A 27,557-nucleotide genomic window follows, 5' to 3' on the forward strand; every position below is an offset into this window, starting at 1 on the left:
GCTTTTTCACGTTCATTGGCCATTGGTGAGCTGTGCCTGTGGAGACGAGCTGCAGGTAATCATGTAATTAATGTGAACACTGAACAGGCACAGCAGATGGCGGAGCTCTAGCACCCTCAGATGGCGAATCATGTTGGTAGAGAGAATCATCCAATTCATTAAAGTACGAATACTGCCTAGCATCGTGCTCTTCACTCTGGTAGCTTGCTGTAGCTACCTACCATCTACGGAGTACCTACCTGGGTACGGCAAGGTAACATCGACTGATACACTACAGAGCACACAGCAACTGAGCTAACACCCCCCCCCCCCAACCTTTTCACCCCTCCATGAGTACCTGCTATTGCACAGTAGTAGTGAGGTCTGACGGTCCCGAATGGTGGCAGAAATGGATATTTCCCGACACTCGACGCCAAATCTACCATTGTCAAGTTACCATACTACTAGCATCTATCTACGGATGCCAATAAAGCACCACCAGCCACAGACCATGCAGATGGAAGGCATTTAACAGCCGTTTCACTTCGTTTGCTTTATCCCCAGAGTAAATCTCAGCCAGCCCTACAGGCTGCCTCGCGCGTAAGGTAGGTAAGTACATGAATTGCCAAAGAGTCGAAAAACTCGACAGCATCGCGGTTTGAGGCATGGCACGGCCAAAGGACCTTGATGTTAATGGAAGATACCTACGCTAAGTGCCTGCTTGCCTACCTCAAGGTACTTCCCCACTCTGCCTACCAAGGTGTCACGTCTCCAGGACTATCCTCCCTGTCCAGTCGCAACCTTGAGGGCCATCGCGGTGGCTCTGCAGCCTCTGCTGAGAGTCGGTATCCAGTCTTCCACAACGGGTTGAATCATGACACCATGTAACAAGCACGGTCCGTTGGGTGTTTTTGACAAAGCCGGCAGGAGAGCCTTGGCCCGAATGTGGATCGCAAAGCACGTCTAACTGTGCAGCACTGCAGCTCCTAGCCACTGATGGACATTCCATCAGCTCGCCGGCAACTACCTTAGTACCTCAACCGTTCCGCTCTGTTTCCCACCCTAAGACGACCTTACCTATCAGTATCAATGCATTTCCTCGGCCCGTTGATGCGGTGGACTAGGTGTTACTTATTCGTGCCTATACGTTTTCGGTGTTGGCTGCGACATATGGTTCACCAAGACGCAAACACAGCCTGCTGATACCGTGCACATAAGGTAAGTAGATCGGGCCATTTACAACTTGAAGGGGCGTGTTATATAGTGTTCAAATGATCACATTGACGTGGGTGCGTAAATGTGACCTGAATCTCAGCATCTGGAAACCAATCCAATCAGTCCAGTTGCTTGAATGGACCACCATATTGGCGCAGATGCTGTGTTACCATGGTGAGAAAAATGAGGCGTACCGCAGTTACTACTAGGTAAGGTAGGTTGCCGCTTAGTTGTCCGTACTGAGAGCAACCCAAGTGTGGTTTTCTTACCTATTCGACTACTTCCACAATTAGGCACCGATAGAGAGGCTTCAATATGTATTCTTCCCAGCCTTCCATGTTCTTCGATGATACTTACTGCTCTGGATTCATAGACTATGTTTTGTTAATCTTTTAGCTTGGTGTTGGTGAATGATTAATTATCGTCATTGAAGTATGCCGACTCAAAGGCATAGGGTGAGGTACAGGGGGGGCTTAGCTTAATCCCTGGAGCAATTGGCCGATCCGAAGAGCCAGTGCGTGCAGGTATGTCGCCCGGGCGGGTTCACCCGAACAGTTCGGGATGGCTGAGCCTAGGAGAGGGACGGGCAAAAAAAAAAAAAAAAAGGAAGCCAGTCTAGAATCAGCCAACTTTCGTAGAAACCACAGGCTTGCAATACCCGTATGTCAAAGAGCCCGCCTCCTCCTCCCCCGTCGTCATGTCCGTTCCTTGCCGTCCGACTGCCAGGTTGGCCTTCCGCTCCCTGTGCCAATGTCCGAGAGCTTCCGCAGTCGCGCCTCGGACGACTCGTGCCTACCATTCCTACGACCACCCGGATCCGACAACAACCTTCCACCCCCACGAATCGACGATCCTCTCCGCCGCGTATAAGCATGTCCCAGAGTATGGCTTCTCACAAAAGGCCCTCGCCCTCGGCGCCAGGGATACTGGATACCTTGACATCAGCACCAGCGTGCTGCCGGACGGTCCTTTCAGCTTGATTCGATACCACCTCGTCACAAAACGTGAAGGCCTGGCCAACAAGGAGAAGGAGGTGTTCGGAGAGAGCTCGCAAGTTGGTATCAGTGAAAAAGTAGAACTCCTCACCTGGGAGCGGCTTTTAGAGAATAAGACCGTCATCGACCGTTGGCAAGAGGTGAGTACAACCCCTTTCTAGAGTCTGCTTGGGAGACTGTTCTGGCTTGATACTTATGATGGATGCAATAGGCCCTGGCGGTTATGGCACAACCGAGCTATGTGCCTGCTTCCCTCAAGGAACTCGCCAAGTTGGTCGATGAGATCTGGTTCCTTTCCGGCGACACTGCCGTCGACCCCTCTTGGTATACCAAGCGCGCCAGCCTGTCCATGATCTACGCGTCGAGCGAGCTGTTCATGACCAACGACAAGTCGGCCGGTTTCAAAGACACCAGAGCCTTCCTGCGGCGGCGACTGAGTGAGGTCAAGGAAGCTGGTGGTGTTATGGGTTCTCTCGGACAGTGGGTTGGTTTCACAGCTAGCGCGGGTGTCAATGTTCTGAGGAGCAAGGGGATTCGAATCTAGGCCTCTTCAGCGGCAACGACATGTGTATAACAAGAAATACCGAGGCCCAGGTCTCGCTATGTATGCTATTGTATATTATTGTTTCTAGTACGCGGACTTTGTTGCTCGCTGATGATGTCCCTGACGCCCTTCCAGCCAGCCATCTCACTCAATGCTGAGCCGACACGTCCTAACTTAGGTAGATGAGCCCATGTCCATGACTATGAGGGGGGGTATGTTGCCCAAACGCCTGTCACTGCCAAGAAATCACTTGTCCCTTCACCCGCGCTTTTTGATAAACGAAAACTGATTAAGTTGAACGCCGTTGCTCATGGAATTGTGAACGAAATTAGCCAGCCGTGGCATCAAACCAACGTCCGCTGCCGGGGATCGGTTAAACTGTTACATGTGTTAGCCGCAATTCAAAGAGGAGCAAAGCGAGGGTTGTCCTCCAATGTAGAACAACGCACCGGATGATCTTGACGTCCTTGTCAAGCGTGGCTCGTCCTTCAATCGCATTTGGTGTAATCATGATGTACTGACGGGATACGGAGCGTCTAGCAGCGGTGATCTGAAAAGATAGGGGTTCTTGTTAGCATAGTAGATACAATTATACGAAAATTACACGACTGGAAATCAGACTTACAAGCATGTTTGTGCTGATGGTACGGTTGACATTATCCATGAACACGTCAAATTCGTCCAGACATCGCAGGGGTGAGCCCATTGCCTCCCAAATGGCCAGCAGCATGCATATAGATGAGAATGATTTTTCACCACCTGACAACGTCTTTGTGCTCCGGCCAGCAGTGCCCTTGCGGGTTTCATCTGGTTCCACGAAAAGTTGCAGCCGGCGCTGCGGGTGGTCTATGGCAAGCTTGCCCCTGAAACCTCGCTCGCTCAACAAGTACTGGAAGCAGATGCGAGCACGTGCCGAGATATGTCGCTGGAACAGTCGCCACCTGTTCAGTCGATCTTCCAGATTGAGCTTGCCTGCCGCCTGCTCTTCCTGCTGGCCCTTATAAAGTTGCTGTGAAGCTTCATATGCAGCCTCAGCCCTAGCCGCACGTTCCTTGATCTCCTCGTCCGACGCCCCCAATCTTTGAGCCCTCTTCTCCAGCTGTTGGTGAATAACAGCGTACTTGCTCTCGATACTCCTATGAGTTTCGCCTTCCTCGATGTACACTCGCTGCGGCGCCTTGTCCATGGCTTGTTGAGTGAAGTTGGCGACCACTTCGGCTTGTTCGTCACGCCTCGTTTCTGCTCGTTCTCTCTCAAGCACCGCATCATCACGGTCCTGGAACGCGCGATTCTTTTCGAGAACTGCCATTTTGCGCAGGTCTTCCGCTTTCTGGACTGCGAGTTGCAACTTCGTGATTCGAGCCTGAAAATCTTTCATTCTCCCCTTCTCATCGGCAAGCGTCCTCTTGCACTCTTCGCATTTCTTATTGAGTTCATCTTGTCGCAGTCGCATTTCGCCATATTGGGTTCCGTGATGCTCTCGTTCAGCCTTAATCTTCTCCAACTCTTCCCGGAGAGAGATAAGGCGACCATCCGCTCCTTCGTATTGGTCCAGTTCAGCAGAGATATTCTCAATTCTGGCCTGGACCCGCAACAACTTCCGCTCCAGCGATTGCCCCTGTTGTTGCTGGTTATTGAGAGCGGCGTTGCATTTTGCGACTGTCTGGTCGAGCTCCCGCCGCTTCAGCTCTATCGAGCGTAAGTCCCCACGTAGATGAGCCAACGATTCCTTTGCCAGACTGATTTGTGTTTGGTCGTCAGACTTCATCCTAGGCGCCCGGGGGAAGGGGTTGATGGTTCCTGTGTTATATCCTGCACCGCTTGACCGGGCCATGCGAAGGCCGAAACCTCTCTTACCAGCGCCATCATGGAGAGAAATACAGGCTTGGACGTTTGGAGGAGGTGAATCGCTCATCATGACATCTTCTGCCTTCGTCCTCTCTCTTATCAGAACGATTTTGTCGATAGTGTGTGCCACAATGAGCTGACTGCGGACCCATTCATTGTCGAAATTGAGTACCCGGAGAACAGTGTCAAAGGCTGCGTCCGGCTCCCTGAGTTTGGTGTTGAGTCGCAGCCGTTTGCTGATGATGATTGGGGGAAAGCGCTGCAAGTTGACTTGTTGCATGAGTTTTGTCAGTCGTTGTTGGTCAGACTTGTTGGATACAAGGAAGCCATCCAGCGTTGCGCCAAAGACCGTCTCCAAAATTGGGGACCACTCAGGTTGAGTGAGCTGAACATGGGCTCCAATGGGCCCAACGGGCTTTTCGTGGAACCCGTTTTCTCGCTCGATCGCTTGAAGAAGGAGAGGTATCTTCTTATCATAAGCAGCCCAAACAGAGCCTCTGTTCTGCTCCAGGCTGCGCAAACGTCCCTCGGCTGAGGTAATTTCCGCCCTCTTCCTATCGACATCGGCCTTGCCCCCTTGTAAGGCGCTCTGGGCATGATTGAGCTCTGCCCTGAGTTGCGGCACTGTGTCATTCTCGTCGGCGATTTGTTGTTTAATTGTAGACTCTTCTGTTCTTGCTTCATTCAGAAGACTCTCTTGTTCCTGGCGGGCGCTCCCAGCTCCAGCGCCCAGTCGCTGCTCCTCGGCTTCAATCTTGGTCTCAAACTCAGCCACCCCTTGTCCGGCGCTTTTGAGCCGTTGTTGAACATCTCTGAGTTGATGGTGTATGTCGGTGACTGATTGCTTGGCCTCTTGGTACGCTTCGTCGGCGAGGGCGATACTTTCCTGAATAGTACCGGCTTCCTGTGATTCCGTCTCGACTGCACCTTGAGCACGCTCAAGGTGCTCATCGCGCTGACTTAAAGCCTGTGTTGTGCGCTCAATGAGCACAGTAGCGCGTTGAATTTCCCCGTCCAGAGCAGCGACCTCATCGTTGTACTTGACGAGCACATCTTCTTGCTCAGCTACCTGTGACCAGTAAAGCTGGTTACGGAGACGGCGATATGTCTTTCTCATTTCTTCGTTCTTCTGAGCAATGTCCTTGAGCTTCTGCGCCTCCGAATGCTCTCTCTTCGCACGACGGACATGTTCCTCTAGGCTCGGTAGCTTTGCTTCGTGACTCTCGAGAATTTCCGTTAGGAGTTTGTAGTCGTTGTCAAGCTGTTCGAGCTGGACACCTCGAACAAAAAACTTGTACTTCATAGAGGGTGACGAAGAATTCAGAAATTGTCGGGCATTGTCCTGCGATAGAACGTTGAGTGGATTGTCGACCTGCAAAGCCCAATACTCGGAGATCTCATCAACGTCGGCCTTCTTTGTAGAAATTGTTTTCCCAGTCACGCTCTTCAGCTTGAAGCCACTGGCGCCAGCCCTGGAGAAATGGCGTTCGACTCTGATGGTTTCGCCGTACAGATCGGGCTGGTAGGCGTCAATGCCCTGGTTCTTGATCCTCACAATGATGACAGAATTGTTTCTCCCTTCCTTGATGAAGCTCTTGAGACTTCCGCCTCTGTTGGTGGAGCTAGCCTTGCCACCAAGACACAAGGTTAGGGCTGTGAGGACTGCACTCTTGCCACTTCCATTCTCGCCGACGATGAAATTGATCAGGGGACCGAGCTCGACAAAGAGGCGCTCGTGGCACATGAAGTTGATGCACTCGACACTCTCAATAATGCCGTTCTCGGCAGCATGGTTGTCGCCGATGCGCTGCGGCCGGCTTTTGATTTTCTGCGTAGCACGTTGATCGTCTTGATCCTCGTACTGCAAGTGCCTGAAACCATCGTCCCGGGCGATTTCGTATTGGGTTCGGGGAGGCGATTCACGGCCGGCTCGTCCGTCTTCCTCTTCTTCGTCCGCACCGTCTTCGCTTCCGGAGCTTGGGGATTCATCCCTTGGGGGTACCGACTTGGTCGGCTGAGCAGTGTTTGATAGTCGAACCCGCTTTGACTGCAGAATTCCAGAAGTGTCAGTTGATCTCATAGGTAATATTCTGAACTCACATTCTTGGAGAAACCTACGGGTGCGTCCTGAGCGAGGTTGGACCTTTTTTGCCGCACCTCAACCAGCTCCTCCTCCTCGTCTCCGCTGCCTGCTTCCGCGACGGCGTGGGATCTCTTAGCGGGGGCCATGACGAGTAGCCCAGAAGATGCGCCTGCGTTGAGATTTTGCGACGTCGGGCAGTAGAAATTCAGTGCGCCTATCGCACTTGGTGTTAACAAAGGTGGACGCAGATTTTGGGGACCTGTCGTTGGATAACTTGGGCTGTGGCCTTCCAGATTGAATGACCACGAAAGCTTCGTGCGACGCGTCGGATGACGGAACGCGACTGTGTGGTTATCCGCGGTGGGGGCTGAGGTAAGGTAAGGTAAGTTAACCTGGAAGGTATGTCTGCCTGCACCTTCCATTAATCGAGCACTTAACGCGTACAGTGCTCCGGGCAGACATTTATCAAAGTCACTGTGCTGAGGCACCTGAAGGTAAGGTAGGTGACCGGGGCTTTGGTGGGGCGCTCTTCTGAGCGACTACGACTCTCTTTGCCGTAGGCAGGTGTTCCAGCACCAATAGTCTTGAAGGTCTGGGATGCAGTTACCATCGAAAGAGCTCTATCAGATAGAGATCGAGGTGAACAATACAGGCAAGGCAAGCCTGCACACTCCAGACTAAGGGCCTACTTGTGTGCAATTACGAATTTAATGCGAAGGTCCTCAAGAATTCTCGAGCATTTTTCGAAATCGCTTGGCTTCCATTGAAAGAAGTCATCCAACCTCCACTCAAAATACCAGCCCTGCCTGCGACTGAGTAAATCACGAGCTAAAACCCACGGCTCTGCCACAACAGAACAACAGTAACAACAATTTTGTCCGCTCTCTGCGCGTTTACAACTTCATCTGGCCAGCCAGGGTATCTCGAAGCTATTTGTCATGGCTGATCCACAACGAGGAGCTGGAGAAGCAGGGGGCCGCCACGAACAGAATGCTCCCGACCTGCGAGAAAATTGCGTCGAGTATAGCATTTTTCTTGTTGACGCCAACGCCTCAAATGATCCCCTGAAGCAACTTTCCAGACTCGACGATCTACGAAAAACTGCTCTGCAACTTGCAAACTCCCTGACCGCAGACTATATTTGGCAAAAGGGCCTCTTCACTCTCGATGTGGTTACAGAGCAAGGTTCGTCCCCCCCCCCCCCCCAGAATGATTCAATCTTTTGATTTGAGTGCTAAGACTCCGACAGGCAACTCGTTTCTCCGAGGAATCACTGACTACGGAGATTCGATCGAGGACGAATGGCTGATTGTCTATATCCTCAGAGAGTTTTCCAAAGTTCAACCCACTGCATGGATCCGTGTCTATGACGCTGATGGGGAGTTTCTCCTCATAGAGGCAGCCAACGTTCTTCCCAAATGGTTGAGTCCTGAGACAGACCAGAACCGTGTTTGGATTAACAATGGCCGTCTACGAATCATCCCTCACACAACCGAAGACGGCACTAAAACCCGGCTGTTGGCATTATCGGACGCTTTGCGCGTTATAAAATCCACCTCCGACTCTCTCTTGCACTCAGAGTTCATAGAGGCTGAGGCTTTCTATCGCCTTGAAAAGTACCCTGGCCATATTCACAAGTCCATACACCACTCGCTCGTGACAATTCCTCGAAGACTTGTCCATGTCCTACGCCAAACTCCCAAGGCTGTTGCACCAGCTGTGGAGTCCTTCTACCTCCGCGATGCGCTAGATCTGAACACTCTTCTGTCCAGCAAGAAAAGTCATACTTTTCCCCCGGTCGATCTTGTCACGGTGAGCGTCAAATTCACCAGGGTGTTGTTCGCCCAACTCAGATCGCAAAGGTTCGAGCCGCCTGCCCCTTGGGCTGGTATTATTCAACGAGTCAAGGGGGTCGAGCACACACATTTGGAGATGGGCATGAAACTCACATGTGGATTCGAAATAATGCTCAACAATGTTGACAAGGCCGATAGTCGTGAAGCCAGGGCGGCTAGCATTATTGTACAGGACCTTGAGGAGGATGGAGATTCAGTGCTCCCTACAGACGAACAAATCCGCAGCTGGAGGGACGCCGGTCGCGATGATGACGAGTCCTGGATGGACATCAACTACGAAGACTTTGAAAGAGAGCTTTCAGGACGCCAAGGCGGGACCGAATCTCAACCGAACCCGAGCTTTGGAGATGCCACAACACAAGCAGACCTGCGCAAAATCGTCTCCCGGTTCGAGGCCTTTCTCAACGATGAGAATGCAGGACTAGACGGTGCCGAGATCGATGAAATGGACATTGATGACGACGACGACGACGGATCCGAGGGCATGGAGACAGACGAAGATGACGAAGACGAAGACAAGGCGGTCAGCTTTGACGAAGCGGAATTTTCTCGCATGATGAGAGAAATGATGGGACTAGCACCCATAGAGCTCGACGTTCATGATGTTCCAAGCAAATCGCCTGCGGCAAGAGAGAATACTAAAGCTATTGGGCGAGACGAGGAACCTGACGGCGATGACCTTCGGAAGCTTACCGCTGAGTTGGAAGCTGAGCTCAATGAACACGGTGCTCTAAAGTTGGACCAACCTCGAGACAGAGCCCTAACCCAGAAAGGGAAGGGGAAAGGCAGTGGGCCTGAATCAAGCAATGATGATGAAGAGGCAGACGACGAAGTTGACATTGACTACAATCTAGCCAAGAACCTCCTCGAAAGCTTCAAGGGTCAGGGTGGTATGCCGGGTCCGGCTGGAAACATTCTAGGCATGATGGGACTTCAGCTTCCGCGAGACGAGGACGACGATGCCGGGGAAGGCAAGAAGAAGCGATGAAGAAGACAAACGTCCAAGATCTTGTAGGTCATTAATCAGTCTTTATTGAAACGACGAGTGCATCTTCCTCCAGGAAGCAACCGTACGCCAGGCTCTAGACGTGTCTTTCCCGAAGTATGTTCTAAGAATGTTCGTTCATCATAAGCATCACCTTTCGATACACGACCATCTTCTACTAGTCGGACGATTCCCCGCTCTTCGACCGTTTCTTGGCCGGGCTTGATTCGCCACTTGGTCTTCTTCCCCTCCGTGTGCCGGCGTCATCAAGAGCATCAAGCTGCGACAGGATAGTGTTCAACCTCTTTCGTGCCTCCAGCTCGCGTCCGCTGATGTCCTTTTGCGGGCGGAAGTATGTTCTCGCAATGTGCGTGATTGTATGGTAGCAGTCGTACAGCAGCAGGCGGACGTGAGCTCTCTCCTTGTCCTCAATCAGATCCGAGGAAAACATTGAGATGATGGTGTGTCGAGTGTTTGAGGACCAGTTGAATCCCGCAAGAAAATCACCACTAGGCTCACGACCGATATTGAGAGCAAAAAGTGGATCTCCAAAGACGAAGTTGCTCCAATCCTTCATGCCAGCCATGACGATGCCATCGTCGTGTTGGAGAGTCAGTGACGCGTTGTCGTCTCCGGAATCCGAGCCGTTATCATACTCATCGCCAACCTCACTACTTGCGTCACTACCGCGGCGGTCTGTGTGTTGAAATCTTCCCTGCGGTCTGCACTCGACCAGAGATGCGTCGTCTCCGGAGCCTCGTTTTCTGAACACAAGGGTGTTGACATCTTTGCCGACGTCAACAGCCACCAGCCGGGGTGTTTTGATTCCATCCAGCACATGCTCGAAACGCTTGAACTGCCGTCGAATGGCACTGTAACCCAACATTACTTGCATATCCTCCCCGTCACGAAGCACTGCCTCTAACATTGAGTGGAAGGCCACAGTCCAGGAATGGACGCCTTTTGATTCCATCAATCTCGCGGCTACATCTCGCCTCGTAGACTTCGTGGAGTCTGTAGCTGGTGATGGCGCACATGGAGGTAGAACAGCAAATGCAGGTCCGAATCGTCCAGTGGGTGACACTTGCTCACAAAGCTGCCGATATAACTGACCAGTTTGAAAATCAACTGTTCTCCGTTCGGCCGATGAGAGTGGTGGACTGAGTTCGGAGATGGGGGTGCCTAGTGTTGGCTTGACGAGATTGTATTCGAGGCCCAGCTCGTTCGTGGCGGCCGTATGTGATATGAGGGTTGGAACTAAAGCCCGCAGTTCTTGTACCGCGACATCAGAACAATTCGTGGTCCCACTCTCGTAAGTGGCAATGGGAGAGGTTGACCAAGGCGAGCCTTCTGTTTCCGTAACTTTCTCATGGAGAAGAGGCGTCTCGACAGTTTTGCCAGCAAGCCATCTTAATACGGCAGCCTCCGAGACGACGGAGGCTCGTTCGGATCGCAGCAGCTTTACCATAGGCGGCGGGGGAACGACGAGAACCAAGCTCGCTCCGGTGGAGACTTTGACTCCATAGACGCGTTGACAATGGACCGATGGCATCACCTGAACTTGTTGGACGGTGGCCTGGGGTACCAAACGGCTTATAACGGTCTGTATGGGCTTTGCCGGAGGAGGCGGCGCACACATGGACGTCGTTGACACTGTATTGTGATACAGGTTCTGCCCTATGGAAGGTCGATGCGTGACGGGCGGGATGCTGCAGGTTTGCGAAACGCTCTGGCAGGCGAATGGTATGCAAGGTGAAGTCGAGGTGTGAGTGCGGTGACACCGACCAGGAGCCATGTGGTAGGGGTTGGGCGAAGGAGCTAGATATAGCGAGTGCTCTACGGCTTCCCAGACGAAGGTGTGGGGGTTTGCAAGGTCGTGTTGCGGCGTAATCTGGACACACGGAGTGGTCCGGCCGGGGACTTTGGACGTTTTCATGCCAACAAGGGCAACACCAAGAGATCACTCCAATAGAAACGGGGTGTCTAGCGAGGCGGATTCGAAAGGTGAGCCGGCAAGTGAGGTTTACGGGGACTATTCGCTCATGTCATCCGGGCCGGATGGTGAGGAGGAGGAGGATGATGCTGATGACGGTAGGGCACTAGGTATGCGCATGAAATCACGGAAAGATGAGTCGACCATAAGCGAAAGGAAGTTCGGCGATGAGCAGGGCAGAGGTTGAGGGTGTTTGAGAGCCCAGGGGTGTGAAGGTCTGAGTGGAAAGGCCAAAGCCAACGATGGAGTGAGTGAAGCTGGTCCACACACAAATCCTTGTTTCGCAAGAAAAGACGGCAACCGTCCGAACACAGGTCGGGGCAGCACCTGTTTGAGCCAGCATAAGTTTCTTCGTACGCCTCAAAGGTGAAGATAAGACAGGTGAGAGAAACAGGGTAAGCTAAGCTATGCAGTTGCATTGCAGCGGTCGAGGCGAGAAGCGAGACATGATGGGCGGGCGGCGCAAAAACCAGGCTCAAGGACATGAGCTTGATGAGGTAGCCAAGCAATGAGGATGACCTTGAGCTGTTCCAGGACAAGCGAGATCGGTCGAGAACAAGCCAACACACGAGACGAACTAATGAGAAGGCGCAACAGGCGAGAGAGCAAGAGGTTGACAGACTAAGGCGCGATGGCTCGGTGGTGACGGGCGAGGCGTCGTACAAGGAGCAACACTGGCTGAGTGGGTGGGAAGGGGGAAATGCGCTCAATGGGCGTGTGAGAAATAAGCGAGAGAGACAACACTAAACAGCGACAACGTATAAGCAACGTATAAGCCGTCTGCTAACAACCTACCTTTCGCTTATAAGTTACGTTGGCCATGAGGTGCGCAGGGAGGGAACAAGCGCGCAAGACCCATGGACCTCCATGAGCGTTTGTAGGTGTGGGTGTGAGAGACTGACACGCAAGTGTGCACATACACATACAGCAGACAGACGGAAAGAAAGAGGGAGGGGGGGAACCAAAAAAAGCGACTGAAGAATTGTGAATGGATCTTACGGACATAGGCCGAGAAGAGAGATGAGGTACCGGAGTGCAGATGAAAAATATGTCGGTAAAGGAGAAGACAGGCAGGGGCCAGAGAGGGGCTCTGCAACGCAGGATGCCAACAACATACGAAGGAATGTGCCACTTGGGGTCAAGTCAAGCGAGGTTGCAGATGAACGTCTTTTACTTCCCATAAGAGAAAGAGGATAAGTGTCGAGTCTGGACTGATCGTGCGGTTGACGATCTCCACAAGCGCATAGCTTACCTACAGGCTACCTGACCTCACCTCATGCAGGCACTGGCAAGTAAGGTAGATATTCCTGCAATAAGTTCAAGGGGGAGCAGAGTGTGCGAGCCAGGAGCATAGGTACAAGCTTATCATTTTTTCGCGGTGTGGGAAGAAAGAAGGGATTAAGATATAGGTAGTCTGCGATCTGGCGAGGTGAGGTTGGTGAAGAAGTGGAATGAATGGAGGAAATCTATTCGCAGGGTTCTCATGATGGGAGGGGGGCTACGAGGTTGACAGGGAGCCCCCAGCGAGACTCTGCATCGTCAAGCGAGCCGGGAATTTGTTGATTGGATGCGATTAAGCGAAACTGGTGGGTCTCGGATCCCCGCCCGCAGCGTCGGGGCGGCCACCACCCACTCTCCCACTCTTTTCTCATCTCATCTCACTGTTCCATTCTCACAGCAAGGTGCCTTAGCTCGACAACAGTGGACGGATACAGATCCATGCCAACGGATAAACAAACACCTCAAGATCCAAGGGCAGGCAAAGTATTTTAAGATGAGATGGGAGCTTTGATACCCCGGATTGTCGTCAAATGCCAAGTCGCTTCGCAGTGTACGGATTCGGTAGCTATGTTCAAGTTGGGGATCTTCAGTTGGCCGTCGCCTTTTCCCGCGATGAGGTATGTCGAATGCACGCCACGAGCCATTGAAACATCTGCCATGTTGACTTTCTCGCACAAACGCCGCGCACGTTGAACTGTAAAGTTCTCCAGATACAATGCCTGCCTCGACGCTCACGCAAGTTGTCGGAAATGCAAGCCCAAGATCCAGCCCACCAGCGCAGGAACTTTTGCTAGCGTCAAGCCGACTTGGTGAAGCATGCTGCTGCAAGTCATACTTGAACTACTGTCTTCTTACTCTCTGGTTTCTGTCGCCATTACATCTCACACCTCAATGCCAAGGTAGAATGTTCTAACGGGACCACCGAATCACATACCTCCTGGCCGGTCAGGTAGTCGCATTGTGCGGATGGCATACACCTCGCAGAAAGGGAAGTATTGAAGGTACTTAGTAAGCCAAGGTAATCTAGGAACCCAAAGCTCTGTAGGTACCTTTCCGGTAAGGAAGTTACCGGCTGAGGTACGCATCCCATCTAGCAGTAGGTAAGGTAAAAGATGGGCGATCTAGAAGTTCTGCATCAACCATTTCAAATCCCCCCTCATCCAGCCAGACGGAGTCCACTTGCAAAAGGACTACGCTGCAGAGGCCTGATATTTGCATGCACCGGGTCTGCAATGATGGCCAATGTTGAGTTTCCGGATCGACCGCCGACCCCAAGCTCCAACATACTAGCCCCCCCTGCCAGCTGATATAATGTGGTGGAAGCGGCCAAGGGACGGATCTGGGTCCCAAATAGAAGTTTGGAACGTTCCATATGCTGGAGACTCGTCAAATTTATACAGATAAGGCTTAGCGCCGTCATGCTTGCAGATGCGCACTCTCCACACGGCTTACACCTCGCTCCACCCTGAGCGGTCGGCTTTCAGCTGCTACTTTTCCACCAACACAACACCTACGTGACCGCATTTGCCCCCATGTTTGCATGGATTTCCCCATATCCCATATCACGTTGCAGAGATATCTGGCCATCATGGTACTTGGTAGAGCCCGGGTCGTTCATTGCTGCTCCTCCTCCCACGATTAACTTCCCACAAGAAACAGCGTCGGGTTCCCATCAAATTGCCGTTATGAAGCCCTGAGATGACGAACACTCATAGCAGCTCAGTCCGCATAAAATCTGTGCTAGAAAACACTCCAGTGTGTATGGTAAAATCCGGGCTCGACCATTGTCGCAGGCTATTTGGGGTTTGCGCGTCACGTACGTAAGGCCAGCAGCTTTCACCAAGGCTACCCAACCAACACTAATCGAAACGCCAGACCTCGGGCTGCCGGCTCTGAACATCTTCGAGGGACGAGTGGCCATACTGAAGGAGAATACACAAGTCGCACAGTATAACGTTGGGTCTCTATGAAATAACCCTCTCAATGTATTGAAGGGGGCGTATCGGCTTCTTTGCTACGCAATGTCGTCAGAAGGAGCCAAAAGTGCGCCAAAAGCCCACCAATGTCGAATGATATTGTCATGCAGTGGGGACGGTGCTTGTCAAGGTGCAAGTGAGTGAATCATGCCTTTTATCAACTCTCATCATCTGGTATTCGCAAGACCAATTGGCTATTTCGCTTGGGGTTTCACGAATGCTATACGGTAAGTGCTCCCGTCGCTTAGACGATGGGTGATCCCAAGTGTATCCTTGACGACCTCATGCACTACTCATGCTGCCTTATTTTCACCTTCCTTTGGTGCCGGGCGATTTGCCTGTGCTCCAGGAGACGCCTTGTACAGTTCGTTGACGTTGAGCTTCTTTAAATCCTCCCAGTCACTGCGCTCAATAACACTCATACCGCAGAAACTCTACGGACCAGTCAGTTTGATGCTCGCTAGCTCTATCCTACTAGTCATCCCTTACCTGGAAAACATCGACAAGTATGACTTTGTCGGCATTAGTGAGATCGACTTTGTGCCGCGGGCTGACGACGCTGGCGATTTGCTTAATGAGCGTGTCGCGATCAAGTGAGTTGTTGCTGCGTATGGAAGGTCTGATGGCATACTGCCAAATATGTCAGCCTGAATCACCCAGTCAAAATTTGCCATGAGTGAACGTACTGTGCAGGCCGGCTTCTCAGTCCGAGCATCACTCTCTCCTTCAACCTTCTCTGCGTCGCCTTCTGCAGCCTGAGCTGTCTCATCTACGAGATCGAAATGCGCGGCCAGGGCCTTTCTAGCGACTCGCACCACGCCGTTCTCAGATGCCTTATCCATAGAGGTGACCGGCGTCAGCCGGTTGATATACTTTGTCTTCCTCTCCTTGAGATCAGTGCAGACGCTGGCGTCTATGCACATCTTACGGCAGAGCTCCACGGGGTCGATGGGATCCCTTGTCTTCATGAAGAAGACACACTCGATCCCAGCCTTGATGGCCTTGAACGTACGCTTGGTCTTGCCCTTGTTGACTTCGCTGATACCATCGAGCTCCTTCTTTATGGACGCTTCAATGTCCTCGTCCTCCTCGTCTGATTCAACTTCTTCCCCGGGGGGAACGATGCCGTAGAGTATCTTTGCGTACTGAGGCGTAGTCGTATGAGTGAGCGTAAATGCGAAATGATGGCAGAATCAACAAACCTCGTCACATAGTATGCTGAATTCGCTAATGGACTTTCCGTCCATGCCTCTGGCAAATGTGACCCAGATACCCTTGTCGCCAACCCCGAGGGCGACGCCCTTGTCCTGAAGACTGGCGACCTTCGCCTTGTGTTGCGGCGTCTGCCATTTGCCGGAGCCTTGCCCACCCTACTTTCTCATCAGCCATGAACTTATACTGAAGAATAGTATGTCTTCTCATAAGATTGTTCAGGCAGGGTCGGGAGGAATTAACTGCGTAGTGCAATGTACAGAAATCAGATGAAAACCTACCTTGCTTCTCTTAGCGGGATGGCCACCACCGCCACCCGACTGTTTCCTCTTCCCATCTGTCATTTTGTAGGAGCTTCGCGAGCTGCAGCTCTGAAATCTTCTGGGATGCTGCGCCGAAGCCCTTGTGGGCTGTGAGTATGGAAATTGTGCCTTGTGGGATTGCTGAGAGAGAATGGAAGCTTGGTGTGCTGCACTGAAGATAGCTAGAAGAGGTAAAAAGTCCACACCGCCCAAAGGCAAGAAATCAGACGAGCTGGACCCGCTATACTTTCTGCGTCTTATTGCAGCCTGAGGGTCACTTCCCAACAACCAGCCATCGTCAACAGCCATCAGTTCGATGGTGCTTAATCGAAGCTTCTCAATTGACATCGTAGGGCTTGTTTTTAAACGGGTCGAATATGAAAGCTCTATCGTTGAAGCGATTGGCCTTCAACGATGCCAATTTGCGTTCTGAGAATTAAAACCTGACAAACAAAACACGATTCGGTTACGATTTCTAGACCTTGATCCCACGATTCTTTAAGTCAAGTCTTATGCAAGGGAACGTCAGCTGATGTTATCAATTGCATGAATTGAATGTGCCGGATCTCATGCTGGACGACTTGCCGGGAAGTTAAAGTCCAGCTGCGTGGAACTATGGCAATTGAATATTTATCTAGTTGCTTAAACTTCAGCTTGCCTCCTTGTGAGTACTAGAGACACAGCGGAGGGAGAAAGACGATGCGCCTGTCATTTAGTTGCTAGGTACAGCTCAATTCCACTTGACGAGACAGGTCAAAATATCAATGAAGACACAGAACTGCCATAATTCTGCGCAACCTTGGAGCGCTGACTGAAAACGCACTTATGCCAAGGTATTCCTCTCATGTAATTTACGCCGCGGTCGTCTTCAAACTACTCTCCGATACAAAGAGCCTTCTTTCACATTTTCCTTTTGGTTATTGTGAATACTTGAGCCATGACACGGCTGAGGCCTGTTGATGGCTTGAAAGACAAAGACCGTGTGCTAAAGTGTGCGAGTGTGTCTATTGTCCGCAAGTCATCACTCGGTAGGCCGTCGTCTCATATCAATAATATCCGGTGCAGGAGAATAATGAAATACCGATCTAGTTCATATGTAATCTAGCCGTAGTCGTCTCACTACGTTTTACCAACCAATAACCTAAAGCCAAGGATAATCACAGAAGCAACCAATTACGTCTAGCCATGCGCCAGAAAACCATTTCCTGCGCCGAGGGAATCAAACCATCTTCCATGAAAAAAGAATTGCTGTCGTCTCTTTACTCGACCTTGGCGTTGTTTCTAGCGCTGGCCTCAGCAGTCATGATCAATGCTCTTGGCGCATCCTCCTTGGGGAGGTAGAGCTCGACAAACTGTAGTGTTGTGGGGTTGTTGAACTCCTGGTCAGTCAGGAGCTTCTCAAGTTCATCCTTTGTCTTGACGACGAATTTCTTGGCTGTCTGCTCGGTACCGCCGAACACTGTCGCAAGTTCCTTGTACTGCCACTGGACAATGTCGTTGTACTCGGCCTCCATGCCGTGGATGAAGCGCTCGATGGTGTATCCATCGTTGCAGATGACGAAGCTATGATGCAACGTTAGCGTGAGATTCTTGGAGTCGGTGCAAAGGAATAAGGGGAGTTGGACTCACATTGTCGTCTTCAAGCCGTGGCGCAACATGTTAGTGACCTCCTGGGCCGTAAGTTGGAATGATCCGTCGCCGACGAAGAGAATTGTCCTGCGGTCCTCTCCCGCATCCTTGGCTGCGAGAGCAGCACCTTGGGCAGCACCGACAGACCAACCGATACTTCCCCAGAAGACCTGACTCAAAGCTGTGACCCCAGCAGGGAATTTGGTGTCCCAGATACCGAAGTTGGCCGTTCCGGTCTCGGTGACAACGATGTCATTCTCGCGAAGGTAGTTGCCAACACGAGGCCATAAGTAAGCCTGGGTAATGGTTTGCGAGGGGTCCGAGTTGGGGCTGGGCACTCTGTTGATGACCTCGGGTGATGTGACGACGGAAAGCTGGCTCAAGTCAAGACGCTCAGTGACCTTGCGGAGGACTCCGCGCATGGTGATGCCAGGGTATTCAGAGTATCTGACTCTCATGTGTGTGCTGTGGAAGTCGATGGTGTTCAGCTGCGATGTTCTGTAAGAGAATCCAGCGGTGTTGAAATCGCTCTGCAAGAATTTTAATGAGCTGTCTTCGGACTTCTAGGAGCGACGAGGCAATTTACCTTGAGACCACCAATGGACAAGATCAAGTCTGAGGACTCGAGTCGCTCACCAACATCGGGTTGCGAAGCGGTACCGGCATAAACACCGCCGTAGTTGGGGTGAGATTCGTTGACGGCACCCTTTCCCATGGGCGTTACGAAGACAGGAATCTTTGTCTTCTCAAGGAGTGCATGAACCTCGGGGAGGACGCGGTGGCGGATAGCGCAGGCGTCAATCAGCATGACGGGCTTCTTGGCGGCATGAAGGGACTTGAGGACGACGTCGACAACGTAGTCCTCTCTGTCAGGGTCGTTGATGGCCTCCTCGAGGTCGATGGGCTTGTTCAGGCGCTGGCCCTCGATCTTCTTCTGGACCATGTCGGTGGGGAGCATAATGTAGACGGGGCGACTGCGGATCCAGCACTCTCGGAGAGCATGATCGATCTGGTTGGCAATCTCGGCGGGGTTGTTGAGGCGCGCAACATCGCATGAAATTTGAGAACTCATGTTGGAGAAGACGTTGAAGTCGCCGTTGCCAAGGGTGTGGTGCAGGAGCATGCCGTTCTTCTGAGAGATCGTAGAGGGGCAACCGACAATGTGTACGACGGGAATGTGTTCTGAGTAGGCACCGGCGAGAGCGTTGATGGCGGAGAGCTCGCCAACACCGAATGTAGTGATGATGGCAGAGATGCCCTTGACACGGGCGTAACCATCGGCAGCGTAGCCTTGAAGAATGTCAGTTCGTCGATCGAAGCTTACTTGGCAAGTTGATAGGTTGTAGGGATACTGACCGGCGTTGAGCTCGTTGACATTACCAACCCATTTCAGGCCGCACTGGGGAAGATAGTCGAGGGCAACGAGGTTGAAGTCACCGGGAAGGCCGTGAACGGAGCGGACACCGACCTCATGGAGTCTCCTGAAGAGGTATTCGACGACGTCGACAGGCTCTATAAGCCCTTGGGTTCTGATATCAGCCATGATCGGATATGTGTGTGAGCAGCTGATGGTGTAGAAGGGGGTAGCTTTGGATGCTACCTCGAGTGTATGTTGTAGAAGTGTTCGTCTGTGTAGATCTGGAATGAAGAAGGAGAAAAAGGGTCCCAGTCAAGGCCAGAGGCGTATAGACTTATATCAGAGTCAACAACCTGCGGAGATGGCGATGTTGTTGATGGTCCCAGTCGGACTTGGACTCACTCGAGTCTCGGCATCATTGCATGGGTCGGCCAGGATCGTCAAGTCAGACCACTGGCCATTGCAGATTGAAACGACAGGGCCATCGGCGATGGGCGACAGCTCATGTAGCTCCATTTTCGTATAAGTGACAAGATACTACGAGCCAGCGAGGCGGCTGAAGCGCAGGCAGTGGGTACCGGGTCTCGGCATGCGACGGGTTCGATCAAGATTTGGGTGAAAGGGGACCAAGATGGGGGTCCTGGCACCAGACGGGAAAAGACGCGAGATAGTAGCGTGGTTACCCATCTTGGTGCGGCTCAGAATAAAGTAGAGGGCGAGCATACAATGGATGCATTGCACCGAGTAAGGAGATACAGTCAACAGTGAGTGATGTAATGGAACACGCCACAGGAGGTTGCGGTCACCAATACACCGGGCTCAAGCCGGGCTGGGCCGGTGGGTTCCGGAGGTGAGGTGAGGTGAGGTCCCAGATATCTGAGGGAAAAAAAAGATTTATTCTGGTACCTTGTCACTGTTCGACGTAAGGCAACATTCTACTGATAGTGAGACAACAGAATGGGACGATAATAAAGTTGCTCGCGTTCAGGGCAGAACAGGGAAGAAAGCGAACGTATCCGTCCTGAGCATCCGTTTCCGTACGTGGTTTGTGGATTTTGGGTCCTCTGGGAGAGAGTGCAGGAAGGAAAAGTGACAGTGCTGGGCAGCATAAGGCCTAGAACACGTCAGGACCAACCAACCTAACTAACCCTTGTCCCTGCCTGCCTGTGAGTGTGAGGCAATGGAAGCCCGCTTCCCGGCTGGCAACTTGGCAAGGTACGCAACCGTTGACAGCGTGGGATCTGCATCCACCCCGTCGGGAAACTGCGGCGTGCCCTGCTGTTTCCCACCCTCCCACGCTCCTTATCCGTGCGAATTCACAATTTAGCCAAACTTGTAACCTTCGCATCCTGCTTTGAGCCAACATAAGACCATAACATGAGCTTGGAACCTCCAGGATCAGCGGCAATGCACTAGAGCGACTCAGACAATTCCATGGGGGGTTATTGCTTCGCTTCCGGGTTTCCCTGACCGCCCCTTCCTGTCGTTGTCGTGCGCAAACTGGGGGGAAAGGGGAGCGGCGCACCATTCGGCATGATCTGATGTTGGCCCCAGCCTATCGGCCCTGCTACGGCGCAACGGCCCAAATAAAACACAATGGAAGTACCATTGAGCATCGTGCGCCTGTCAGCTGCGGAGCCGGGCCCGGGGCCCGCTACGCTCGACTTCGGGCCGCCGCTCGAAGACCGAATTATCTCGCGATGCCGTTCGGACAAATCGCTTGGACCTCAGCCCCGAACCTGAGGACGACCGAAGAGAACGACTGACCTCTTCTCTTAGTTTTGGGACAAGTTCTCCAGACGAAATACTTGGTCAAACATCAACTCGACAGTTCAGCTCTGTCACTGGCCCATTCGCCTGCCTAGACAGAATCCTGCAAATATCAGATCATGTTCTGGGGATCTGCAATGGCCAATCGGAAAAGCATGACAAAGATCTGCATGCATAAGGGTCTACAAAGATAGGAATTCGTCATTCTTCACCTCAACCAGCTACAAGCAGCAACGCCCAACCCTTGGTAAGCAGTAAATGCTTACATGCAATACAATCCGAACCAAACTTTACAGAAATGTAGTCCGCTTGTTTCACTATTATTCTAGGTGGAGGGTATGGTAGGTATTCTACATGCGGTTCAGCATGCTGTCTTGCTCTGCTGCCGCTGGAAGAGTAGCATCGTCTATCAAAGTCCAACGACCGTGGCTTTTCTCGCGATACTACCACGTGTGCCCGTCGCCGTTGGTCATTTTAGTTCGTACACATTTATACAGCTCGAACCGCGTCGCTTTCAATCGCAACGGCCGTCTTTCCAACCCGTCCGCCATCGCTCTTCCCATTTGCTGCAGTCAAACTCCTTTTTGCCTAGCTTCCGATTGACCTCGTTGTGCGCCTCGCACAGCCAGTTTCCAAACTCGCTCCGCCCCTCCACTCGAATCCGTTCTTTTTGTATGTACGATTGGAAATCTTCGGCGCACACCCAGCAAGGGTAAAGCTTGGAAAACAGTCTCATGAAACCTCGAAGGTCGTCTTTCTGGCTAGGGGAGGGCTTTTCGGGGTACGTTGCTGCGATCGAGTGTAGCAGTTGCCAAGTGCCTCGTCCAAGGGCCTCGACATCCGGGGGGCAGTCGTCGACAGGCGCCGAGGCCACTGGAGTTGGTTTTCTGACTGAGCCGTTCATCTGAGAAGCCCAGCTCGAAAAAGCGCTCTTCGACGAGCAAGACCGACATCTAAAGATGACGCATGTCAGCTGAATCTCCGGTGAGGAAGCACCGACGGATTGAACCACCGCCGAAAGATCACCGTCAAGGAAGTTATGGGAACTTACGGTTTGCCATCTGGGCCCAAGACCATTCCCTTTGGTAAAGGCTTGGGCTGCTCAGCTGCCGCTGTCGCCGCGGGGGCTGAGACGCTGCTTAATTGAGGGTCTCGCTCGGCGTCAGCCATGGCGATAGTACTGCGCGAGAGTTTCGCCCTTGTCGCGAGAAGCGAGGCTAATATCGACGGGCCCTATAGAAAGAGAATGGATGCGACAAGGGACTTTGAATGGGGTGGTCTGCCCAAGTGCGCGCGATGTCGGACAGTGTTCGAATTTTGGTTGGGAGGAATTTGTAAGCTCAAGAGCCTCGTCAGTACCTCGAGGAAAGGATGCCGATGGCGGACCGTTATCGATAACCCACCAAGGCCACTAGAGGTCAGGTAAGGTAAGGTACCTCAAGGTACAAGGATCGCAAAGCATTATCTATTCTCGACCTGAAATTCCAAAGTGATAATGCCCGGTCCAACCAAGGGTGGCCGGCTCCCGTCGGCAAGCACCGGTAGACTTTCGACGTACCCAGAACCCGTAATTGGGATCCGGCCTGGTCTATCGTGCTGCATTGGTGTGGTGTGAGGCGGGAGTCTCTGGGTATACGGATGCTGTAATCGGCGCCTTAGCGGGGGATCCGCTGCTTAATCGATTTCACGCTATCCGCAAGGTACCGAAAAGATGAGGTGGGGTGTTTCTTGTCCCTGAGCCGCATGGCAGTCATTCAAGGTCAACCCATTTGTCCACCAGGCAGCCGTCTTTTCGGACCGTCAAAGTGCATCTACGACCCGGGGGTCCTTGCAGATGTATCCGTAATAAGGTGCGAGTAGTTCCACTTGGTTCTAGCAATCGTGTGCTCTCTCTACTCATTGAGACTCGGGAGCAGGCCATGTGTCTGGTATTCTCCAAACCCCTCCCCTTTCTATATCCCGAGCGAGAAATTCGATGAACTTTACTGTTGTCTCGCATGTCTGATACGAAGAACTCGTCCAGTACTTCACTTCTGCGGTGCTTCGTCAGATTAGTGACCTCGATGCTTTGAACTTGTGTTCCGCGTCGGAGTTGACAACGGCGAAGAAGCTGAGTCGGTCGAGGAGATTCGTGTAAGTGAAATGGCACCGACTTACCTAAGACAGTACGTAACTCTACATCAAGCCAGCTCCGCCTGCCAAAATTCACCGAATTGCCCGCGGCGGGGCACCGTCCCGTCGTCCAGTGCGATAACCATTATGACGGCCAAGTCAAACCGCAAAGTGCGCAGCTGAGCGGGAAGTCGTCACCGTTGATTTGATACTCCAGCAATTGACTTTGAGACGTCTGATAGTTTAATTCATTCGCTTTACTCATCACGACACAGCGGGCCGCAAAGACATTTGCCATGGCTCAGAACCCCTCATTTGCTTTGGCAGTGAAGGTGCCTGTCCTGCTGCTCAAGACAAAGTCAACTCCGGGCGACTCGTACGAGGACTTACTCTCAGGTGAAACTGACGGGTGTGCCTTCGAACCAGCTTATGTCCCGGTCCTGCACCACATCTTTCAGAAACAGGGCATGGCGACGGTCAGGCATGTCTTGCAGCAACGTGAGATTAATGCTGGCAACGACGCCTCTTACGGCGGTCTCATTTTTACCTCGCAGCGAGCGGTCGAGGCGTTTGCCAGCCTGGTGGATGAGAAGAAGGGTCCGTCGGATTCGCACCCGCATCAAGAGCTTAAACTCAAGCCTCTCGACCGTAACAAAGCAGAGCTAACCGGATTGACAGGCACTGAAGAAGAGTGGCCTCATCTCCAAAATATACCAGTCTACAGCGTTGGCCCGGCTACTACACGAGCTCTCCAGTCCGTCTCACAGCACGCCCCGTTGCAAATATTCGGCGAGCACACGGGCAATGGCGATGCCTTGGCCAAGTACATTTTGGACCACTATGGCCGATGGTACCAAGACCGGCAGACGAAGCCACCGCTGCTCTTCCTCGTTGGCGAGCAGAGGCGGGACATCATCCCGAAAACCCTCATGAACACCGCTTTGCCCAGCGAGAAAAGAATCCACGTGGACGAGGTCGTGGTCTACGGCACGGGTGTCATGGAGTCTTTTCCTCAAGACTTTGAGAAACACCTGAAAGATACTGAGGGCCTGCCGATGCGGTGGGTAGTTGTCTTCTCCCCGACTGGTTGCGAAGGGATGTTGCGCGGGCTGGGGATGCTGGACGAGTCCACAGGGAAGGTCAAGAAGGACGGGCTCGATGGACGTAAAACGTTCATTGCAACGATCGGTCCGACGACGAGGGACTATCTAAGACGAACGTTCGATTTGGATCCAGATGTTTGTGCTGAAGAGCCAAGCCCAACAGGCGTCCAACGAGGAATCCTTGATTTCATGGGAAAGCAGACATAACGTCTTTCTGAAAATATACAAGAAGAATAAACCCTTAAATGAATCCCTAAAAGCGCCCGAGTGATAACCAGACGACGAGGAGATCATAGGGAGCACTGGGGGTTTGTGCCCTGCCTATGACTATATGTAACCATTTCAGCCCGTCTTTCCTTACGATTGCAGGACACCTTCATACATCGTTAGGAGAGATACGCAGTTGACAAATCTTTCAGCTCCAAGCCAGCATGAACCGCACGGAACCTCCTCGCTACCTTAGAGACACGACCGATGTTTAGAGCTTGGATGCAGGTTGTGTGCATTGCTATACCGTTTGACGTTACACGGGCACGCGCGATGAAGGAGACCTTGCCGGTATGGGGCTGAAATACGTTTTGATTGGCTGCTTGTCCATTAGAATCGAGACGCGACTCACGCGCGCCTCACGCGCAACTCTTCCGAATTTCAACGCGTCGCGTACCAGGGACGCGTTGAATGCCACACGGACCACGAGACCCAACTGGGGGCCTTTTGGATCCTTTCCTAATCAAACGATGAAGTGACAAAAAGGATTGGTCAAAGAGAAACAGAAAAAAACAAGCTTCTACATGTGAAGCATTTGCTGAGCCGGGAACATACAAGTGCCTCACACCCATTCCGATTTGGCGCTCTCAACGCCTCTGGTTCCTTGCGTAGCCCCACGCATAAAATGAAGATCAATGGCTGGAAAGAAATGTTTTCGTAGTACCGTCTCCTTGTCGAGGGAATGGCGGCGTTGTTCACGATGAAGCTATTCTCGTCCCTCGTGAAAGTAATTGCGGAATAAGAGGGGTTAGTATCTCCGCTTTTTGCGTAGGTTATGCCGTGCCATCATAGCCAGCGTTTGGTATCATTCAAAAGTATAGCATTGGTGATAATGACGACGAGGAGAGAGCCACCAGACGCATCTGTTAGACATCTCTCATCAAGCCAGGGGTTCGTCAAACGTCAATCGTCTTCTAGCCAGACTGACGGGAGTCCTCGCCGAGGAGAGAGCGACGGGTGTCTTCCATGCCTTTTGAGCAGGACTAGGCGTGATGTTGACAAAATCTGCGAAGTCGAAACCTTGCCCGGGCGTGTTGGGGAACATGTTGCCGCCACCTGGGGTGGTCATGTGTGAAGAAGGCAAAGTCATATCTCGACTGACCTTGGAAGGAGGCGTCGAAGGAGGCTCCATCCTTGTCTTGGTAGATGGGACGGCGGGTGACGGAGAGGCAGCCAGGTACAGCAGAAGGTCGGCGCCTTCTTGGCCGGATTTGACGGGTTCACCGTTGGCGCCTTGGTCCTTGGTACGGCGATTGGGCAACATTCGATTGCGCATTGGTGGTGTTGTAGGGGGTGAAGACCGAATATTCGTGGCCCTGAATGACTGTACGGGCAAGAGATCGTCTTCATCATCCGAGGCTGCCGCAAAGTTTGGCGACACTAGGTCGTCTGCCAGTCTTCGAGCCCCCTGAAAGAATGAAACATCGGGGCCAGTAGATGTGGTGAAGTGTTGTTGCCTTCTGGGCTTAATCGGAGACGATTGCGCTAGCTGATGACTTTCTTTCCACGAAGTATGGCCGTGCAGCGACTTGATGGGAGTAGGGGACGAGCGATAGCGTTTGCTTGGGCTAGACGATGGACAGTCGAAAGATGCCATGTAGGTGCGCTTGCGATGGCCGGTGCTCCCGTTGCTGGAGCCGATGGCGTCGGAAAAGAGGGGAGCTTTCAGAGGAGAGCTCATAAGGGCTCTCGTGGGATATGGAAGGTCGGAGGCGCTCGAAGAGGAGTCGGACAGGAGGTCTCCCTCGGTTAAACGCTTCCGTCGCAGTTCCTCCTCATACTTTGGTTCGATGGTATCGAGTGTTAGGTCTTCCCAGCCATGCTTGGTTTTGAATTGGGCGAGCGCGAGTCGGTTCTGCAGTCTTCGGGCTATCTGTAAGATTGTCAGGATCAGGGACATTCTGCTTTGTGAGGTGCGTTGTGGTCTTGGCTATGGCCCTTTGTCAACATACCTTGCTCACTTCCACCCTCTTCAAGACCTTGTCCGCCACCTCTTCAGGTTGTTGCTTCCACACAGAAGACATGGCTTGGAGGTAGGGCATGCAGTATCCCGTGGATTGTGTTGATGCTGTTGCTGGAGAGGAACAGGCCCGTCGTCTCTAGTCAATGCGATCTGAGTAGGAAAGTGAAGCGTCGTAACCGTCGGCTGTCACCTGCTATAGTGAAAGCGGGGGAAAGGAGGATACTGGGTGACGGGAGTCCAGTCCAAGGGCCCGATCGTTGACCTTGAGGATTGGGGGGGGGGGGGTGAGACCTTGAGAAGCCCGTAGCAACCAACGGTCAAAGGAATGGTGGATGAGGGGTTGGATTGTTCTTCTGGAATGCGTGGGAGGAGGGAGTGTATACAACCACAAAGGAATAGAGGGGTGTATGTGTGTGTTTTCAAGGTATAATCGAGGTAAGGAGCAGGAAGTTGTCCCAAATCGAAGTCATGCACTGCGTTGTCGAGATTTTGCTGTGGAGGAGAGTGACAACGAAGGGACCTGGCTGAACGGGGAGAAAGAGGAAAGTTCAGATTGAGTGGTGTTTCCACCTGGTCAGCTGGGAAACGTAGCGCAGTGAGTGGCCCGGTCTCAGCGGATGGAGGACCCAGACGGGAAGCAAAATTCACCTACAGTCCACTGGACCCAACCAGACTCCGGGGCCACCTGCCGCTGGGCCCCTCTGAGTCTTCACCTCAGTCCGGGCAGGTTTCCCGTCCCATTGACGTGGAAACGACCTGAAGCGCCAATTGTCCCCTCAAGGCTCTACCTTTTACCTGCCATCGCCCGACTTTTGCTCTGGAAGGTATCATCCACTGTCCTGTTTCGAGAGCTCGCCCGGACCTTCCCGTTCCTATCCTAAGGTACCTCAAGATAAGCGCAGGTAAGGCGCCTTACGGAGTATGTAGATATTTCACTCCCATCTTGCTCTTGATACCTTGCTTGCATTCGATCTTGATCTTCAGGCAAGGGAAAGGCTTTTGATGGTGCGCATTTGGCAAGCGCCGGACCCCGTCAAGCTGAGTGCCGATAGCCTCCACTATGCGCTTTTAGGACCAGCCCCAGTGA

General features: G+C 52.4%; 10 protein-coding genes across 10 annotated transcripts; 3 read left to right on the forward strand and 7 right to left on the reverse strand.

Moving 5' to 3' along the window:
- Nucleotides 1–1,891: 1,891 nt before the first annotated feature.
- On the forward strand, nucleotides 1,892–2,733 carry CTAM01_04724 (rpsU-divergently transcribed protein; the record flags this gene model as incomplete). Its single annotated transcript, XM_060520754.1, has 2 exons — nucleotides 1,892–2,329; nucleotides 2,401–2,733. 2 exons carry the CDS (start codon nucleotides 1,892–1,894, stop codon nucleotides 2,731–2,733), a joined length of 771 nt encoding a protein of 256 aa, XP_060384708.1.
- Nucleotides 2,734–3,077: 344 nt separating this feature from the next.
- CTAM01_04725 (RecF/RecN/SMC N terminal domain-containing protein) lies at nucleotides 3,078–6,810 on the reverse strand (the record flags this gene model as incomplete). The annotated part of the gene is made up of 4 exons (XM_060520755.1): nucleotides 3,078–3,111; nucleotides 3,183–3,283; nucleotides 3,359–6,628; nucleotides 6,682–6,810. The coding sequence occupies 4 exons, from the start codon at nucleotides 6,808–6,810 to the stop codon at nucleotides 3,078–3,080; spliced, it is 3,534 nt and encodes a 1,177-aa protein (XP_060384709.1).
- A 792-nt stretch (nucleotides 6,811–7,602) lies between these two features.
- CTAM01_04726 (uncharacterized protein) lies at nucleotides 7,603–9,508 on the forward strand (the record flags this gene model as incomplete). The annotated part of the gene is made up of 2 exons (XM_060520756.1): nucleotides 7,603–7,849; nucleotides 7,914–9,508. The coding sequence occupies 2 exons, from the start codon at nucleotides 7,603–7,605 to the stop codon at nucleotides 9,506–9,508; spliced, it is 1,842 nt and encodes a 613-aa protein (XP_060384710.1).
- A 175-nt stretch (nucleotides 9,509–9,683) lies between these two features.
- On the reverse strand, nucleotides 9,684–11,300 carry CTAM01_04727 (uncharacterized protein; the record flags this gene model as incomplete). The annotated part of the gene is made up of 2 exons (XM_060520757.1): nucleotides 9,684–10,426; nucleotides 10,619–11,300. 2 exons carry the CDS (start codon nucleotides 11,298–11,300, stop codon nucleotides 9,684–9,686), a joined length of 1,425 nt encoding a protein of 474 aa, XP_060384711.1.
- A 245-nt stretch (nucleotides 11,301–11,545) lies between these two features.
- Nucleotides 11,546–11,983, reverse strand: CTAM01_04728 (uncharacterized protein; the record flags this gene model as incomplete). The annotated part of the gene is made up of 1 exon (XM_060520758.1): nucleotides 11,546–11,983. One exon carries the CDS (start codon nucleotides 11,981–11,983, stop codon nucleotides 11,546–11,548), a length of 438 nt encoding a protein of 145 aa, XP_060384712.1.
- A 3,065-nt stretch (nucleotides 11,984–15,048) lies between these two features.
- CTAM01_04729 (THUMP domain-containing protein) lies at nucleotides 15,049–16,311 on the reverse strand (the record flags this gene model as incomplete). The annotated part of the gene is made up of 5 exons (XM_060520759.1): nucleotides 15,049–15,189; nucleotides 15,245–15,385; nucleotides 15,442–15,900; nucleotides 15,958–16,125; nucleotides 16,249–16,311. 5 exons carry the CDS (start codon nucleotides 16,309–16,311, stop codon nucleotides 15,049–15,051), a joined length of 972 nt encoding a protein of 323 aa, XP_060384713.1.
- Nucleotides 16,312–17,528: 1,217 nt separating this feature from the next.
- On the reverse strand, nucleotides 17,529–19,441 carry CTAM01_04730 (thiamine pyrophosphate enzyme; the record flags this gene model as incomplete). Its single annotated transcript, XM_060520760.1, has 4 exons — nucleotides 17,529–17,832; nucleotides 17,899–18,428; nucleotides 18,485–19,188; nucleotides 19,255–19,441. 4 exons carry the CDS (start codon nucleotides 19,439–19,441, stop codon nucleotides 17,529–17,531), a joined length of 1,725 nt encoding a protein of 574 aa, XP_060384714.1.
- Nucleotides 19,442–21,539: 2,098 nt separating this feature from the next.
- CTAM01_04731 (Erv1/Alr family protein) lies at nucleotides 21,540–22,195 on the reverse strand (the record flags this gene model as incomplete). Its single annotated transcript, XM_060520761.1, has 2 exons — nucleotides 21,540–21,978; nucleotides 22,077–22,195. The coding sequence occupies 2 exons, from the start codon at nucleotides 22,193–22,195 to the stop codon at nucleotides 21,540–21,542; spliced, it is 558 nt and encodes a 185-aa protein (XP_060384715.1).
- Nucleotides 22,196–23,433: 1,238 nt separating this feature from the next.
- On the forward strand, nucleotides 23,434–24,447 carry CTAM01_04732 (uroporphyrinogen-III synthase; the record flags this gene model as incomplete). Its single annotated transcript, XM_060520762.1, has 1 exon — nucleotides 23,434–24,447. The coding sequence occupies one exon, from the start codon at nucleotides 23,434–23,436 to the stop codon at nucleotides 24,445–24,447; it is 1,014 nt and encodes a 337-aa protein (XP_060384716.1).
- Nucleotides 24,448–25,387: 940 nt separating this feature from the next.
- CTAM01_04733 (uncharacterized protein) lies at nucleotides 25,388–26,549 on the reverse strand (the record flags this gene model as incomplete). Its single annotated transcript, XM_060520763.1, has 2 exons — nucleotides 25,388–26,380; nucleotides 26,460–26,549. The coding sequence occupies 2 exons, from the start codon at nucleotides 26,547–26,549 to the stop codon at nucleotides 25,388–25,390; spliced, it is 1,083 nt and encodes a 360-aa protein (XP_060384717.1).
- Between the last annotated feature and the right edge of the window lie 1,008 nt (nucleotides 26,550–27,557).

The sequence above is a fragment of the Colletotrichum tamarilloi genome (assembly GCF_030869305.1).
Source record: "Colletotrichum tamarilloi strain Tom-12 chromosome Unknown Scaffold_11.1, whole genome shotgun sequence".
Taxonomy (NCBI): Eukaryota; Fungi; Ascomycota; class Sordariomycetes; order Glomerellales; family Glomerellaceae; genus Colletotrichum; species Colletotrichum tamarilloi.